This window comes from Gekko japonicus, unplaced genomic scaffold, assembly GCF_001447785.1.
Source record: "Gekko japonicus isolate JY-2015 unplaced genomic scaffold, Gekko_japonicus_V1.1 scaffold209, whole genome shotgun sequence".
In the NCBI taxonomy this organism is placed as follows: domain Eukaryota; kingdom Metazoa; phylum Chordata; class Lepidosauria; order Squamata; family Gekkonidae; genus Gekko; species Gekko japonicus.
The window spans coordinates 1,467,661-1,485,233 of NW_015172009.1; the positions used below are offsets into that span (position 1 = coordinate 1,467,661).

Genomic DNA, 17,573 nt, shown 5'->3' on the forward strand with positions numbered 1-17,573 from the left:
GGGGCCCTGCCTGCCTGCCCGCTCGCTGCCCTGCCGCGGCGCGTGTCTCCTCCGAGCCGGGCTGTTCTTCCTTCTGGCGCCTCCTTCCAGCATCGCCGGGCGCTTCGGGTTCCTCCTCGCCCAGGCGGGCCAGCCGCGTGCGCCTACGTGCATCTGTGTTGGCTGGCTTGGGAGGAAGTCCTGCTTGAAGTCGCTGGACCGACTTCCGAGGAAGAAGCGTGCCCCAGGATCGGGCTGCGCGACACCCTAATCCTCGCTCCACAAGTGACGTTCTCTGTCTTGGAGCAGGCCGTGTGGGTCGGAGAAGATGGCCAGCCTTTTCCACTCGGGGTGGGGGGCACGTCCTGCTTTCATGGCCTAATCCCAGGTGTTGGGTTGGTTCTTTCATTGGTCCCGGATCCTAGTACCAAGAAGGGGGGGGGGGGGGAAAAGGAAGGGGGGCCGGCCTGGTACAGTGGGCCGGTGGCTCCTTAGAAATGCAATCCGGAGGTATTCACCGTAATGGCTCTTCATGTTGTTGTCTGGGTAGTGTTTACTCTAGAGTAGCGATTAAAGTTAGCGAATCTGTTGAACAGCCAAGCCACATTGCTTACACCGCAGGGGCTCCACTCTGAACTCTGTACAGGATTGCCTACATTGTGTCTAAGGAACTCTGAATCTTGTGTGCTGCATTCCCTATTTTTTTCTTTGTTGCCTTTTTAACAAGGCTTTTTGATACTAGCTTCTTGATATATTTCTTTTTTTCATCCGAGTCTGTGACTAAAGTGCTTTCGGTTTATGCTGCAGCTAGAATCCGGAAGTCTTGGTACAGAGCATCATAAAAACTTGTAACACCCATTACAAGTTGCAGATTGCTATCATGTGTTTTTTTTGTTATCATGTTACTCAAATGTATAAACCTATTTATTAAAGCACAACCTCAGATTTTAACCTGAGGTACAAAAAAAAAAAAATCCTCTTGTGTGTTTTGCTATTGTATGCTTTAATAAAACTATGATTTTGTTCATGGGGAGAGGATGAGATGAACTTTAGCCTTAAATAGATGCACGCATTTCCAATGGGAGGGAGTCACCCAGAAAGAACATTTCATACACGCTTAACTCAAGGTGTCCTGATGACTCGAGTCTTGTGTTTTGTAACGGGAGGTGTGCTAATGCTGACCGCTCTTTAGTACTTGGGTTAGGCAAAAGCATATATAATTATTCTGACTGGAGAACTTTGTATTATTTCTTGAGCACGTGCATCCAGTCCCCCCCCCCGTTAGTGTAGTGATGTGGGTTGGCCAGCTGTTTCTAGAATAAATTTATGACAGAGCATCTTTTTATTCATTAGATTTTTTTAGTTATCACTCACCCAAAGGGTTTCATGGCATCGTACAACATTAAAACTATATAAATAAGTTTAAGCGACATAAAAGCAGATAACAACAACCATAAAATATTAACATTAAAATGTTAAATATAGTGGTACCATACCACTAACAAAAACAACCTAAACATGTGGATTACACTCCAAATGCCAACCTAAAGAATTCGACCTTGCAAGCCCTGCAGAAACTAAACAAGTCTGACAGGGCACAGACTACATTCCAGGGGGTAGGGGCAACAACTGAGAAGGCCCTTCCCACAGTGGCAGTTAACTGAGCCATTGTGGGGAATGCAGGGAACTATAACAAGAGGCAGTCCCATGGGTATGTTAGGGGCTTTAAAGGTTAACACTTAAGCCGCTCAGAGACCCTTCGGGGTTGGAGCGGGGTAGAAATCGAAGATATAAATAAATATAAATAAATAAACACCAACACCTTGAATTAGATCCAGAGATTAATTGGTAGCCAGTACAGCTGGCACAATAATTTGGAATAAAGGAGCTGATCATAGTGTTCTGGTCAGCAACCTGACTGTCAGCTGAGCCTCTGGCATAGCTGCCATGGCTGGTATGGAGAGGGGGGGGAGATGTTGGTCTGCTTCTGTCCTGGAATCTTAAGTTTTGTTTCTTCGTATGCTTTTATCTATGTAGCCTCAGCTAGTGACCTTGGTACCTTGTTATGGCATTCCCTGGGAATGTCAACCCATTCGCTTAGGCGGGCTTTTGCTGATGCCCTGGTTGGACCTGGGTCGTCAGAGGGCCCCTTTGAATTATGTATAACTCCCCGCTGGCGTGTTTTCTGGTAGTTCTAACACAAAATGTATGCACAGAAGACCTGCCTTTACTGTACTCAATAAACTTTACTCTTTTGAATAAAAGTTGTTGGGAACTGATTGCTGTGGGACTCTGACACTGGCAACTACATGAAAGTATTTTTGCTGCAAGACAAAAGAAAGATTTAAAAAACATCTGTAGCTAATTTATGTTGTCTAGCATGCTTAATTAGTACTGGCAGTGATTGTGCTGGATTGGTTGTATTGCATTACTCAGAATGCCATGTTGGTATGTATGGCCTACCGGCCTGAGGCCAACCAGTTGCTGTTGTTTTCCATTAGGCAGAGATCACAGAGAGGTTGTAATCCTATGCACTTTTGTTAGGGAGTAAGTTTCATTGGGTAGAGGCTGCAGTGGCTGAGAGGTTAAGATGCTGAGCTGCAGACCAGAAGCTTGGTAGCTTGGCAGTTCGAGACCCTAGTGCAGTATGACGGAGTGAACTCCCATCTCTGGCCCCAGCGTTCCCGTCTCTGGTAACAGCGTTCTGTGTGCCTCGGCGTTTAGTCGTGCCACCCACATGACCATGGAAAAGTCTTCGAACAGCGCTGGCTCTTTGGCTCGGAAATGGAGATGAGTACCGCCTCCAAGAGTCGGATTCGACTGGCCTTTGAGCAAGGGAAACCTTTACTAACTTTCATTGAACATAGAGAAGGTGTATGCCTAGAATCGTGCTACTGGCTGCATCTTTCTTAGCTAGCAGAAGAACAGGAAACTGAAACAGCTGAGGTTCAGGAGAACTGAGTCAAGAGATTGCACATTCCATGGGGGTATCTCTTGTAAAGTTGTCACATGTCTGGGGGAAGGTGGATGATTCCTACACAGAAGTCATGACCTTGCAGTAAATGATGGATAGTGTGCCAGTTGATACTGCCTTATAGCCACATGGAGGGCTTTTTTTCTGGGGGAATGCTCTGGAACACAGTTCCAGAACCTCTTCAACAAAATTCTTTTTAAAATGTTTAAAAGGTCATGAGTTTTCAGTATACAGATTGAAAATTTCATTTCCCTCTTGAGAGTTCTGGCACCTCTTTTTCAACAACAACAAAAAGCCCTGGCCCACATGTGATATCTTGTGGCTATTAGGATGGCATTTCCCCTGCTGTCTGGTTCTTGGTAATTCAGCAGTTCTTCATGATCATCAGATGGGAGACTCCCTGTGGGTGGAGGTGCTTAATTCAGGGCCCAAGATGGAATTCCATGTGCAGAGGCCTGCTGGGCAGAAAATGCCTAGTCAAAGAAACAAATTCTTTAAAAGGAAGCTGTGAATTTTGGAATGGCCACCATGGCTATAGGAACTAGAATACAGAGTGACTGCTGGGCCTTATGAGTTTGCATGACAGGAAAAAAGGGGAGTTGTTAGAGAGTAACAACAAATCGGAAACAAATTTAGAGTCCAGTGCCACCTTTAAGACCAACAAAGGTTTATTCAAGGTATGAGCTTTCGTGTGCATGCAGACTTTTTCAAATACATTGGAATGGCATGTGAGGTTCAAACTTATAGCCAGAGAATGAACAACAAATTAACATATAACGTGATGAAGTTCAAGATATGCAAAGTGAAAAATTGTTGTTTAGTTTTCACTTTGCATATCTTGAACAGCATCATATTACATATTAATTTGCTGTTCATTCTTTGGCTATAAGTTTGAACCTTACCTGCCATTTCAGTGTATTTGAAAAAGTGTGCATGCACACGAGAGCCCATACCTTGAATAAACCTTTGTTAGTCTTAAAGGTGCCACTGGACTCAAACTTTGTTCTGCTGCTTTAAACCAACACGGCTGACCAACAGGAACAAATCAGAAATGGAGACCAAGGAAGTACTAAATATTATTTGACTAGGGGAAGTTAGTTCCTCTTACCAGCCCAGCAGTTGCCAGTTGACTGGTGCTTGAGGGGGGGGGGGTTGACTGCAAAGATGGGGCTTTACCCACTCACCTACCCCTCCTTCTGGGTACATTCTGACCAATTCTGCAAAAGTAGTTGATGTGCCCTCAGTCTCCCATTCCCACCACTGTACTGCTCAGTTTCCCTCTGTTTGCTGTGCGGCCACATTTTGACCCACATCTCCACCTGAATTCCCCCACATCTTCATGATCCTTATTTTTGAGGATCAAGAAGATGTGGGGAAAATCAGGGGGAGATGCGGCTCAAAATGCAGTCACTGTAAAGGCGGAGGAAATGGGAGATCGAGGGCGCAACAGCTGCTTTTGCGGAATTGGTCTCCCTGTTAGGGAAGAAAAGGATATGTCTGGACACTGCAACTACTTATTGTTTGTAAAGTAGCCCCTCCTTTTTCTGAATAGTGATATCCTTATTCTGCTGGACAGATCTGACTATGTGATGGCATCATTGAGAGCAAACTAACCTAGTTCAGATGAAAGGTGTGGATTTGTTTGCCCTCCGTTATGTTGTTACATTTGCCAAGTCTGACAGCTATGGGATGATGTCATTGTTACTAGGATGAAGAGATTGGCTGTTATGAATTTAAAGAATGGCACTGAAGGTGCAATTGATTGAAGCTGTGTAGTGGCGTGAACTACTTGAATGAGTATTGGTTGCATGGGGTCATTTTCTTTTAGCACACCCTCCAAAATACTGCCAGGAAAGAACCTTTCTTACAGTCAAAGGTGATATTTGATAGGTAAATGTTTATAGAATGCACCTCCCATTTCAGTCTAGTCTTATTGAACTGTTGGAGCAGTTAATGTGTTGCAAACCATTGGAGTATTTAATTTATTGTCAATTTTGGTTCTAGAATGTAAAGTATTTTGTAGGCACTGATCATAACTTTTTGGGGGGATCAAATCTTGATGTGATAGCTTTTCAGGCTTACATACAAAATCAAGTAGAATTCATGAAGAAGCACCTTTGTTGCTGATAGAACTTGTATACTGTGGCACAGTACAAAGCGGCACAGTACAAAGTATTGTCTTATCTAGCCAGTTGTGCTTGGGCTTCTCACTGCCTGGATAAGTGAATCACAGGTTCTTCACTTCTTTATCCATGTTGATTTAATGCAGCTGCGCTGATATGCCAATTTAGCAACCCAACTGTGATATCTTGAGGGCTGTTTGTGGCTGTCTAGGGTAGGAGAGATGTAATGGCTTACAGAATGTTTGTGCAGTGGTGAGATAACATTAAAGTCTTCCCCACACTGCAAGTTCCTGAGATGGAATTCTAGCCATGTGTAATGATAGAATAACAACATAATGGTAGTCTCAACATATATAAAACAAGGCTAAAAGCATCATGCTAGGGTTATGAGAATAGAAATGAATTGAAGAGGAAGCAAGTGATACAGTTGCTCAGTTGCTGATGTGCTCATATTTTCAAGAGGCAACAGACTTATCAAATTGTGTGTGGGGGATTGCTTCTTTGAACTGTGTTGTACAAGAAAATACTAGTAACAAAGAATAGTCTAAATCAATCTTTATTAAAAAAAATGGTAATAGACCAACACAAAATATTCTAAACCATTTCATTAGCACATCTGTCTGCAGCATTACAAGCTTGCAACAGACATGTGAAAGCTGAAAAATCTTTTTTATAATTCAGGGCTTTGAAAATACATTGTGCCAAATTCCTAGTTCGAAGAAAAAAATCACACTTGTGAGCATTTCAGGATCTATGGGATTTTTTCCAGCCTAGATTTGGTTTGTGTTGTGTACAAAAGCGGACTTGTACAACATAAAGACTTTCCCCTTTTTTTTCAAAGGCATGGACTGTTTCATGCTGGGCCTTACTATGTGCATAGACAAACATTATTTCACTAATATTATGGTGAAACTGAAACATCTTGTGTGCAAGGCAGATTCAGATTTACCATGCTGTTACTATAATGTGGAATGGAAATCAGAAATTTTTCTTTCTCTCCCCTGCCCCAACCACTCAGGCAATTAATGCAAAACACCTTCTCCCCAGTAACCAGTAAATACTTGTGGATACCAGCTGGAGAATTGAAAAATTAAGCATATGTTACTCCATCTTGCATTGGACTAGGATTTGGGAAGTGTTGGGACTAGGATTTGGGAAGAGACCCCAGTTCGAATCCCCACTCTGCTGTGGAAAAGTAGCTGGGTGACCCTAGGCCAGTCATACACTTTCTGCCTTTAAAAGTTGCAGACTGTATGAGGAAACTGCGCAGTATTGTCCTCTTAACATTCTCCAGTAGCCAATTGTCTTGACTTCACTTTTCTGTATATGCTTGTAATTCAGGCCTGGCTTTTTGTCTGTGTAACAGCCAGTGTCTGGGCTCCTTAACTTTCTTATATGTATCTGTTAGACTTTAGGACTTTACCTGCCCGCTTGTCTATCTGCCTGACTTTCTCTGCTGCTTTGTATCTTTGTGCCAGCCTCTTTAATTCAGGTCTCATCAGCATCTACTCTGTCCCTGGACTGACCTTCCTGAGGATTTGCCCCCACACCCCAGCTTGACTATGTTTCCTGTCCTGCTATGATTTGTATTTGTGTTCAGTTGCTGATAATGCATTCACATGTATAACATGGATCCACCTCTTGCATATGCTTCCTTTCCCCTTACGTACAGCAGGATTCAGGCAAGGCAAAAGCTAACTCAGAGGAAGGCAGAGAAAGCCATACATGCTCAGAAGAAAAACCTTTCTCGTGTCTGATCCAGAAGCTCAAACAAATGTTCTGGAATAGCTTTCACCTGCTACTGACTTATGTTTGAAGGTCAGTCTGAATGATCAGAAAAAACATTGTACAGCATTCCCAGGACTATACCACTTTAGAATGCCATCAAGGAAATCACATGTTAGCTTAGAATTGTGAAAATATTTTTGATCATGTGACATGTTGTCATGTGTCTTCATTGCCTATCTCTACAAACATATGCTGGAGTATGGCCATGTCACTTATCTCTTGCAGTGAAAGACGGTGTACATGGTGGCTTTTTTGATTAGTGCTTTTCACATCTCATCACTGTTTTGAAAGGAAGCACGAACTGTGGGTATAGTAAGATCTTTAAGCAATAATCCCTGCTTGTGCAGCTTGCTTATTGCTTAAAGGAAGTCCAGGGTTGCCACGCAGTGAGTGGCAGTGGCAAATCACCCCTGTTTGTCTCTTACCTTGAAAACCCTATTGGGTCACTATAAGTTACTTGATGGCACTTTCCACCACCGAAGGGACAGGACATTATTCTCACAGCAGCCAGCAGTCCTACCAGTCTAGTGCGCATATGAGCATTTGCAAGGCCCCCACGGTTGCAGCCCATGTATGGCATCTCATGCTTGGGCTGATCCTTGTAGCCCTTACCAGATTTCTCATCTGATGTCTTGAAGGTTGGGAGGAAATGGGGAGAGGCTGGATGTCAGCTCATATGTAGGACTCTATACTAATTATGTGGTCACTTCAGCAAAAGTGGAATGCCAGACAACACAGGATGCCATACATGGCCCTCCTCATGATGCCTGGCTACAGTTAGCTCTCCAGGTAGTTCATGGAGGAGTACGTTGCGTGTGAGAACCACCCAGGTAGCTGGATTCTTTTGCAAGTGAGAAATGGCTTTCTGTTGCTGTGTTGCAGTCTACTGTGCAAATGTGCATCTTGTACAGCTGTGACATGCCGAAGAAATTTCCATTTGTGCCCTGGGCTCTATGGCAGAGTGGTAGTTCTGGAGAGTGCAAGAAAGCCTCTGCACCCTGTCTTTGGCAAGTGACTCCTAATGATTAGATTGGGCTCATTTTGTGCGAGTGTGATAGTAAACTTTTATTAGCTTTCATGGAATTACTCATTATCAGCCTTTCTTATGGTGATAGAAGTCCTTATCAGTAGATAGAAAAAAATTCCATTTTATTGACCTCTGGATCCTTTTGTCATAATAAGTATGTTTTTTAAAATATTTCTTTATTGTATCTATATATCTAATAGCCAAGTTGCCCCCGGAGTGCGGATCGCGAAATCAGCGCTCCGGGGGCACTTGGGGGGGAGGGGGAGGTTTGTGCACACGTGGGCCAGTCCCCACGTGTGCACAAAAATGCTAAAAGTAGAAAAAAAATTCGGGGGGATGTTTAAATCCCCCCGAAAGTGCAAGAGCGCACGGAACGCTCTGTAGCTGACCTCGCCGCCGCCACTGCCTCCTCGGAGCCGGGCGGGCAGGGGGAGGACCGGCCTCGCCGCCGCCGAGCCCAGCAAAGGGGAGGGAAGGACCGGCCTCTCCACCGCCGCCTTGGAGCCGGGCGCGGGGGGGGAGGACCGGCCTCGCCGCAGCCGCCTCCTCCTCGGGGAGATCAAGCGGGGAGGGGATGGAGGAGACGGAGCTCTTCTCCCCCCCCCCCCGCGTCTCCCGGGAGTTACAGATCCAACTATAAAATTTAGCCCATGTATTTTCATATATTTCTTCTGCTCTGTTCTTTAAAAGTAGTGAGAGTTTATCGATTTCTGCTACTGGAAGTATTTTGTTAACAATTTCTCTCTTAGATGGCAATTCTGTTGTCTTCCAAAACTTTGCATATAATATTCTGGCAGAAGTGACCACATGCAGTATAAAATATTCTTTTCACATCCATCTGGTATTATATTTAACAAAAATAATCCTGGGGTAAAGGGTATATGAGTTTTTAGAGTTTTCTGAATTATTTCATGTATCCCCACCCAAAACTTTTTTGCCTTTTCGCACTGCCACTACATATGGAAAAATGACCCTTTTTTAGTTTGACATTTCCAACAGCTATTAGGGCATTTTGGATCCATTTTCGACAGTATATCTGGGGTGAGATACCATCTATGAAACAACTTATAGAAGTTTTCCTTATATGTTGTTGCTCTCATAATTTTTAAATTTCTTTTCCAAATTTGCGACCACTGATCTATATTGTGGCCTAAATTCTGTGCCCATTTTATCATAACTCACTTAACTGTTTCGTCATGCATTCTATGCTCTAGTAACAAGTAATACATTTTTCATATAAATTTCTGGTCCAAGCCCATTAAAATTTTATCTATTTCCAAATAGTTTGGATTTGCTTTATCTTTGCCGTATCATGTTTCGATTTGGACTCTTTCCCACCAATTATTTCTTTGTATTCTTTTTAACTCCAGCCACGTATCTAATAGTTCTTGGTATCTTATATTGTTTTCTTCTTGGTGAACAGTTGGATTCGTAAAGGTTTCTACCCATCTTGGGGTCTTTGTATAGAAGTCATTTCTAATTTGCTCCCAGACTGTCAGTCGGGCAGCTCTGAGCCAGTGCTGTTTAAAATATTTGTGGCTATTCGCTTTACTGTACCACACGAATGTGTGCCATCCCAAAAGAGATCATGGCCTTCTAGCTTCAGTAGTCTATTATTTTCCAGTACTATCCAATCCTTGATCCAGGCCAGAGCTGCTGCTTTATAATACAGAGACCAATTTGGACGCACAAATCCTCCTCTAGATTTGACATCTTTGAGTTTGGTTCTTGGTTTTTTTGATTGCCAAATGAACCAAGTTATGAGTTTATCAAATTCCTTAAAGTAATTTTGGTTTCGTATTATTGGAATAGTCTGAAACAGGAACATCAACCTTGGTAGTACTTTCATCTTGATGGTGGCTATGATTCCCATCAGTGATATCTGAAGATCTTTCCACTTCTCTAAATGTTTCTTTATCTCTTTCAGTAGGCTCCTTATAGTTATTTTCCATTAATGAGCTACATTTGTTCGTTATGTTTATTCCCAGGTACTTAATTTTCTTTTGTATTTCAAAACCAGTAAGTTCTTGTATATGGGAGACTTGTGTGTTTGTCATATTCTTGACTAGCATTTTTGTTTTTTGATAATTGATTTTAAGACCAGTTACCTCTCCATATTTTTTAAGATCAATATCAATCTATTGATGGATTCTGTCAGATTCTCGAGTATAAAGACCAAGTCGTCTGTGAAGGCCAGCAGCATATATTCTTTTCCATTTAGTTTCAAGCTTCTTATTTGATTCTCTTTTCTGATTTGATTGTTTAGGTTTTCCAGGACAAAAATAAAAAGTAGTGGCGACAAAGAACAACCTTGTCGAGTTCCTTTATTTATCTTCACTATTTGAAATATGTTTCCATTAATGTCTCCTAGCTTGTTTTTTCATGTAGATTGCTCAGACCGTTTTATAAAAGTTTATACCTGGCTGTGATTTGGCTATGAGTTCCAACATAAAATTCCAGATGACGTTGTTGAATGCTTTTTCGGCATCCCAAAAAATTGGATTTTGCATTTTGTTTTTCTGGATGGGCTTCATAATACTCTAGGATGTTCAGCACCATCCTTATATTTTGGCGCAGTTGTTTTTTCGGGAGGAAACCCGCTTGATCCTCATGGATTGTTTGCGACAGAACTATTTTCATTCTACTTCCTAAAATGGAGGCATAAATTTTGTAGTATACATTTAGCAGCGAAATAGGTCTATAATTTTTAATTTCTGTTGTGTCCATGTTCTGTTTATATATTAATGTTATTAAAGCTTCTTTCCACGTTTCGGGTATTTCTTCATTTAGAGCTGCATTCTGACATATCTGTTTCAAAGGTTCTGTCACTTGGTTCTCGAAGGCCAAATAAAATTCTGAAGTTAGTCCATCCGGACCAGGTGCGTTCCCTTTTTGTTTTTGTTTTTCCAAGGCTTCTATAAGATCTGCAGTTGTTATTTGTTGGTTTAATATTTTATTCTGGTCTTCTGTAAAAACTTTAGGCTTATGAGTTTTTAAATAATTTGCCACTTCTTGTTGCAGTGCTTCTGTGTTTTTATATAAGTTTTAATAGTATGATTCCAGAATTCTTTTCAAGTCATCCATTTTATTTTTCTCCTCACCTAGTTCATTTTTCAATGTTCTTATATATCTTTTTTCTCTTTCTTTCCGTAATTTATACGCAAGCCATCTAGAAGGTTTGTTAGCATTTTCAAAGAAGTTCTGTTTAGCATATCGCAGTTTTCCCCCACTTCCTGCGTCAAAAGGCAGTTCATTGTCATAATAAGTATGTTTGACTAGTTCCTAAAGATATCTGTTGACCCTCGCATATGACTATATCTTGACTGAAGAGGGAGGTGGAATTGCTTAATCTTTTTAGAAGGTTAATTTCCATAAGTAAGAGAAAGTGGCTTGTACCCAGGAAACATTTATCTTCTGATTCGCCCTCCCCCAGGCCTTGGAATTAAAAATAAATGCTATTTAAGCTCTAAGATGGGGCCAGGTTTGAAAATTAGTAGTGAAACTCATGAATAAATTTAGTGTGCTTACTGAGATTTATGAAGTATTACTGCAGTGTAAAATAAAGTCTTCAATTCTCCATTTGCAAGCACCAGGACAATTTTATTTTCCCTTTTTTTACGAAGCAATTCATTTGTAACCTACCTACACCGATATGTCTTGATTCTGGATGTTGACTAAGCACCTTCAGTAGACTTTGGTTTTAAGCCCTTCAATTATAAGTACACTTCAGACATTGCATTTCGTAAGGCACATGCATGTATCGAGTGTGCAGTGTGTGTGCAGTGAAGACCAAAACAGATGTGAAGGAGATCACAGTTCTCTGTTATTTTGCAAAAAGTAAATTGTGTGTGTGCATAGCCACATTTCAAATTGGGGCTGTGCAGAAAGGGGGGATTTTACCCATCAAGTCCTGCTCTGTTTTGCTATTTGGCTATCCATACTAATATTGCAAGTGTTAACTTTTTCATTAAAATGTCTAATAGCACAACAGGAAGCCTCATTTCAGTTGGTCAAAAGGAGCAGCACTTGAAAGGTTACATCCCCTCTTTCCTTCCCTTATGTTCCAGATCCAAAGCTGCTGCTGTGTTCACATGCAGTTTACCTTTTACAGACTGAGCGAGACCCATTATCTCCATTATGCCTTTTGGCCCTCACTGATAAATCAGGGTTTGCATCTGTGTAATAAATAGCTATAGTACAACTAACTTGAATTTTGTTTAGCTTTAAGTGAATGAGTTGGACCACTGCAAGTTCACAAGTGAACTTAGAAGGCTGTAACTCTTTAGGGTGGCACTATTTTTTTTTGGTGCCAGTTTGGTGTAGTGGTTAAGTGCGCGGACTCTAATCTGGGAGAACCGGGTTTGATTCCCCACTCCTCCACTTGCACCTGGCTGGGTGACCTTGGGCAAGCCATAATTCTGGCACAGCTGTTCTTGAAAAAGAGCAATTTCTGTCAGAGTTCTCTCAGCCCCCCAACCTCACAGGGTGTCTGTTGTGGGGAGGGGAAGAGAAAGGAGTTTGTAAGCCACTCTGAGACTCCTTTGGGTAGTGAAGGGTGGGGTATAAATCCAATCTCCTCCTCCTTCAAAATAAACCCAAATTCTTTACACATGTGTTCTTATTCAGTTTGAGCTCTCCGAAGCTGAATTTGATAGCCACAATCTGAAGGAGAACCTTGATTTGCAGATGTGTATTTTGGACGATACTTACAGTCATATTTCTGTGCACATTTTTCAGCTTTGAAGTATGAATTACGTGGGGCAGCTTGCAGGACAAGTTCTGGTTACTGTGAAGGAACTATACAAAGGCATTAACCAGGCTACGTTGTCAGGATGCATTGATGTAGTCGTAGTTCGACAACAGGATGGTACATACCTGTGCTCACCATTCCATGTCCGATTTGGAAAGCTTGGCGTCTTACGTTCCAAGGAAAAAGTGGTAAGTATCATTTAATGACAGGAACTGTAGGGATAATTAATGTTCTACTTTTGTAAAACATTAGTTTCATGCTTATTAAGATAAAAGTTAAGATTTTAATCTTCTGAGGGCAAAGTGTATGCACTGGGGTTTAGCTGAGGCCCCCCCCCACTGCTTTGAATGTGCTGCTGTTACAGCACTAGGATAAGCCATGATGTAGTACTCAGTACAGGGGATAGCCAACATCAGGCTTGCCATTTACACTGCCTACTATCTAGCATTCAAAACATGTGATGCTCCAAGTATGTGCTGTAGTGGTTAGAGTGACAGATTAGGATCTGGGAGGACCTGGACTTGAGTCCTCACTGTGCCATGGAAGCTTGCTGGGTTACCTTGAGCCTGGGTTAACTTGCATCTGCATGCAGCTTAATTTACCTCATAGGGTTATCGTGAGGATAAAATGGGGGTCAGGGAAACAATTTAAGCTTCTTTGAGTCCCCATTAGAGAGAAAGGCGGGGTAAAATAAAATAAGGCTATTGAGTTCTGTCCTGAATGTCTGCAACAAGGAATTCTATCCATACCTATGAAGTTACAATTAGAAGTTTCCTTTGCTTACAGATGTATCAGGTCAAAACCCTAGTCTACATATAAAAAGCACTTTGGGAAACAAAACGAATTACTTCAGTTTTGATTACCATTGAAGCCTCTCCTAAGTGTCCTAACCTAGTCTTACAAATTCTTAGAAGACTGCAAAATAGGTTTCAGAGTTATCTAGGAACATGTTGACAGTCTAGCCAAGGGTTATCATTCATTCCCTCCACCCCAGCATCTTCCCAGTTAAATTGTCTACAATCAGAAGAGTGGTGGAGAAGAGAATGTCTATATGGTGGATGAAGAAGTTGATTGCAGTACATGAGTTAAGAGCTGTATCCCCGTAGTATATTGCAATGTTGCTGGGTTCCTGTAACACTCTTCCTGGTTTGTGTGCTGTTATCATCTTCCCTGGTTACCTCAGACTGGAGCAAATGCCAGAAATAGTATTAAAAAGTAATATGTGAGGCAGGTCAGTGTCAGGACCATGAGCATTCCGAGTAATGAAATGAAATATACAGATATCTGACCTGTAATTAATTTATTGCTCAAGATAGCCACACAAAAACTAATACTGTAAGATTTAAGCTCCGTTCAGGTAGGTGGCAAGACATATATACTTTTTTATTGAATCAGGGACAGCAGCTGTTGGGCCCACAGGCCAATTAACTTCACCAACTAGTTGCTAACCATAGAAATTAACTGTTCATTCTTTTTCAGTCCTCTCTCACTGGCTCAAGTTTAGCATCACGCAGCCTGCCACATCCAGGTTAACGGGGGAGGCCTTTTCTGTTTCCCCCAGCCTGATAGTCCCAAGGTGGTTCAGACTGGAGGTGTTGCTGCCGCCTTGTTCCTCACTGAGTTCAGAGAGGCCAGTCAGATTCAATGTTCCCTCTAAGCTGTAGAGTCCTGTGAGCAAAAATTCTACTTTGTGAGCTACTGGCATTAAAGTTGTGAGCAGGTGATCTGGCTACTGCATAAATTAGTGTGTTCTGGAGCCCTCCTTCCTGAGCTGAGACCAAAATGTGTGAGCCGGAGGCTAAAAAACTGTGAGCTAGCTCACACTAACTCAGCTTAGAGGGAACACTGGTCAGACTATCATTGGGTTCTGAGGGAAAGGGTCATGTAGGTCTCGTCTCATATTCTGTGGGGTTAAAGAAGCAAAAGAAAACGTGTCACAACAGTCTGATTTTTTTGGGGGGGAGGAGTGTATATTGTATAGACCAAACATTGCCTAATTTTGTAATTTTTACTGAGCATTCTAAAGTTTCAGCCAATGTTTTGCACAGATTGATATTGAAATCAATGGAGATGCAGTTGATCTTCATATGAAACTGGGTGACAATGGGGAAGCTTTCTTTGTACAAGAAACAGAAGAAAAGTTTGTAAGTAGCATTAATATAAAACTTTAAGATGCTTAATTATGATAAGAAGTGAAGACTGGGTTTCATGGTCGCAATAATTAGAAAATATGGTCACTAAAATGTGAAACTCTGAAAGCTGAAAACAGTGAGCCTGGCCCCTAGATTTTTGGGTTGTCTCCTAGAGCCAAAGAAAATCTGTCAAGTCCTACATTAGAATGCAAATTGCTGGGTCAATAGGTAGAATTCTGGTTGCGTTCTGCAATTCATTTTGACTTTGCCTTGTTACACTGTTTTCATCCTTTCTAGTTTAACACTATAGTCAGTTATTGTTCAGTTGCAGAGAGATGGCTTATGAGAATTCACATGCAAGAAACATTTTTTTTAAGTCTATCACAAACTAATTTTGCACAGTTGTTGTGCTCTGCTTCACAAATTACAGTGCATGGGTGTTTATCTACTTCAGAAAGTACAGAACCTGACCCAGGCCTGATTTTTTTCAAAGCAATAGTTTGTAGGTGCATGGGAGAGTCATGATTGCAACTGAAGGTTTGTGTTCTGTTTTTGGTACAGCCCTTCCCACTGCTGGAGAAACAAGCGAATCAAAAACACATTTTTGGGGTAGTGGAAAGTGCAGTAGGAGTAGTAACAAATAGAGGCTGAACTACAGTAGTTTTCAGTTTGCACAAATGACGGTTGCAGACATGTATGTAACAGTGAGTGGGGGAAAACTGTAAAGTTTTGAGATTCTCATTCAAATGTTTCTATGTCCAAAAATATTCCAGCGTTCACATGTGAATTTCAACATTCACTGGAACATGTATACTATCTGTTAAATTGGTTTATTAATGTATGTAACTTTCTTTTTAATCCCTCCTGCATTTTAAGGAAAAAGTTCCAGCACATCTAGCAACATCCCCAATACCCACAGAAGATCAGTTCTTCAAAGATAGTGATGACCATTTGCTGAAGTCAAGTGAAAATGTAAGGAAAATGCAAAACTCAGACATTCCACAGATTGTAGAAACAGAGCCTGTGTTTTCCTCTGGGTCCGTGAAGAAGAAAAAGCGGCGAAGAAGAAAATGTAAACAAGATTCCAGAAAAGAAGATCTGATCTCCTCTCCTGGAACTGAAGAAGTATTTGAAATGGAAATCAGTTCTGATGATGAGAGAAGTATTCAGCCTCTGAGGTAAGCTGTTAAAATACCTTCTTATTTGGCTTAACTTTCAAATCACAAAAAACTTACTAAGGATATATGTTGATACTGGAAGTGAGAAGTTCTAAAATATAGTTCTCCTGATCCATTAGAACAATGTTAATATGTCTTATCTACTTTTTTGAGGAGGGGAATTCAAAGAGTGAACAGTAACTTCCATGTACTGTAATCACAAGAACAGCTAACATTAATGATAAAGTTTACGGTATCAGGAATTGTTTTATTTGCACAGTCAGGCACTTGAGACTCTATAATTACCTATTTAAGAGATGATTTTTACTGTTGGATCATGGAAATTGTCTATTAGAGAGAGGCGGGGTTTCGGCGAGCTGATGGCGGCTGTGTCTCCTGGGATCTCCCAGGGAGGCGGCTCGCAAATCAGCAGTTAGAGAGGGGGTGCAAATGTCCACGCCCCCCTGGAGACCTTTGCGAAGTGTCTCTAGTCATGGAGCGCTGAGGGTCGCCTCTTTCCCGGCACGCTGTTGGGAAATTGAGGCGTCCCTTTGCTCCAACGGTCTCTCTGCTGTGTTCCGGTCTCTCTGCTGTGTTCTGGCAAGGACTAAGCTACGCACACCCCAGTGGAGGTTGAGTGACAAATAAGCATATCTGTAGGTGAGATCTACTTGATCTACATATGAAGAGTGAGTAAAGTTGAAACGAAACAACAAAGCAAAAGAGCACCCCCCCAAAAAAAAGCGAGGTGGGAGAGGGGACTCTCCTCCGCTAAGAACTGTTTATAAGCATTACGGAGCTAGAAGAAAGGGGGGGCAGGTTTAAAAGTGGTAATGGACTATACAGAGAGATTCCAGGAGACAGTTAAGTGTTGAAGCAAGTTTTCGGGACTTTGGCAAACTTTGTAAAAGTAAACATCTTAAAAATGGCGATGGACTCCAAACAATACCAATACTTAGTAAGACAGATTTGCTACTTAAGTGGCAACAAGAACTATCAAAGTTTGTTTGGGCAGGCAAGAAACCGCGAATTAATATGGAAATTCTTTGTGATGCCAAAGACAGAGGTGGGCAACAACTACCAAATCTTAGACTATATTATGAAGCGGTCTGTCTAACCTGGATGGAACAGTGGGTGAAACTAGAGAATGATAAGCTATTGGGGTTAGAAGGCCATGATTGTAGATTTGGTTGGCATGCATATTTATGGTATGATAAGACAAAAATGGATAGCTTTTTTAAGCTTCATGTGGTAAAAAAAGCATTGTTTGTGGTATGGATGAGATATAAAAAATATTTCCGTGATGTAAGACCATTGTGGATTGTACCAGTAGAAGTGTTAACATCTTACTCAAGACATAGAGACAAGAATTGGTTGCCATATAAAGATTTAATTAAAAAAGAGGGAACAGAATGGGTAATGAAAAAGCAGAATGAAATTGAATATGAATATGAATGGTTGAAATATATGCAAATTTATGATCTTTTTAGATCAGATAAAAGAAATTATGGTTTTAGAGAGGAAAAAAATGAAATTGAAAATGTTTGGGAGAGTGGAGGGGGAAAAATATCTCTAAAATGTATAAAGTGTTGTTAAAATGGTACACAGAAGAGGAAACTGTGAAAGAGCAAATGATAAAATGG

The 17,573-nt window shown here is 41.4% G+C and overlaps 1 protein-coding gene across 1 annotated transcript in view; it reads left to right on the forward strand.

Moving 5' to 3' along the window:
* Positions 1-12,637: 12,637 nt before the first annotated feature.
* LPIN2 (lipin 2) overlaps positions 12,638-17,573 on the forward strand; it is a 34,577-nt gene continuing 29,641 nt past the window's right edge. The window contains exons 1-3 of the mRNA XM_015420220.1: positions 12,638-12,829; positions 14,690-14,785; positions 15,650-15,951. Of these exons, the coding sequence (XP_015275706.1) occupies positions 12,638-12,829; positions 14,690-14,785; positions 15,650-15,951 (590 nt within the window). The remainder of the gene's footprint in view (positions 12,830-14,689; positions 14,786-15,649; positions 15,952-17,573) is intronic.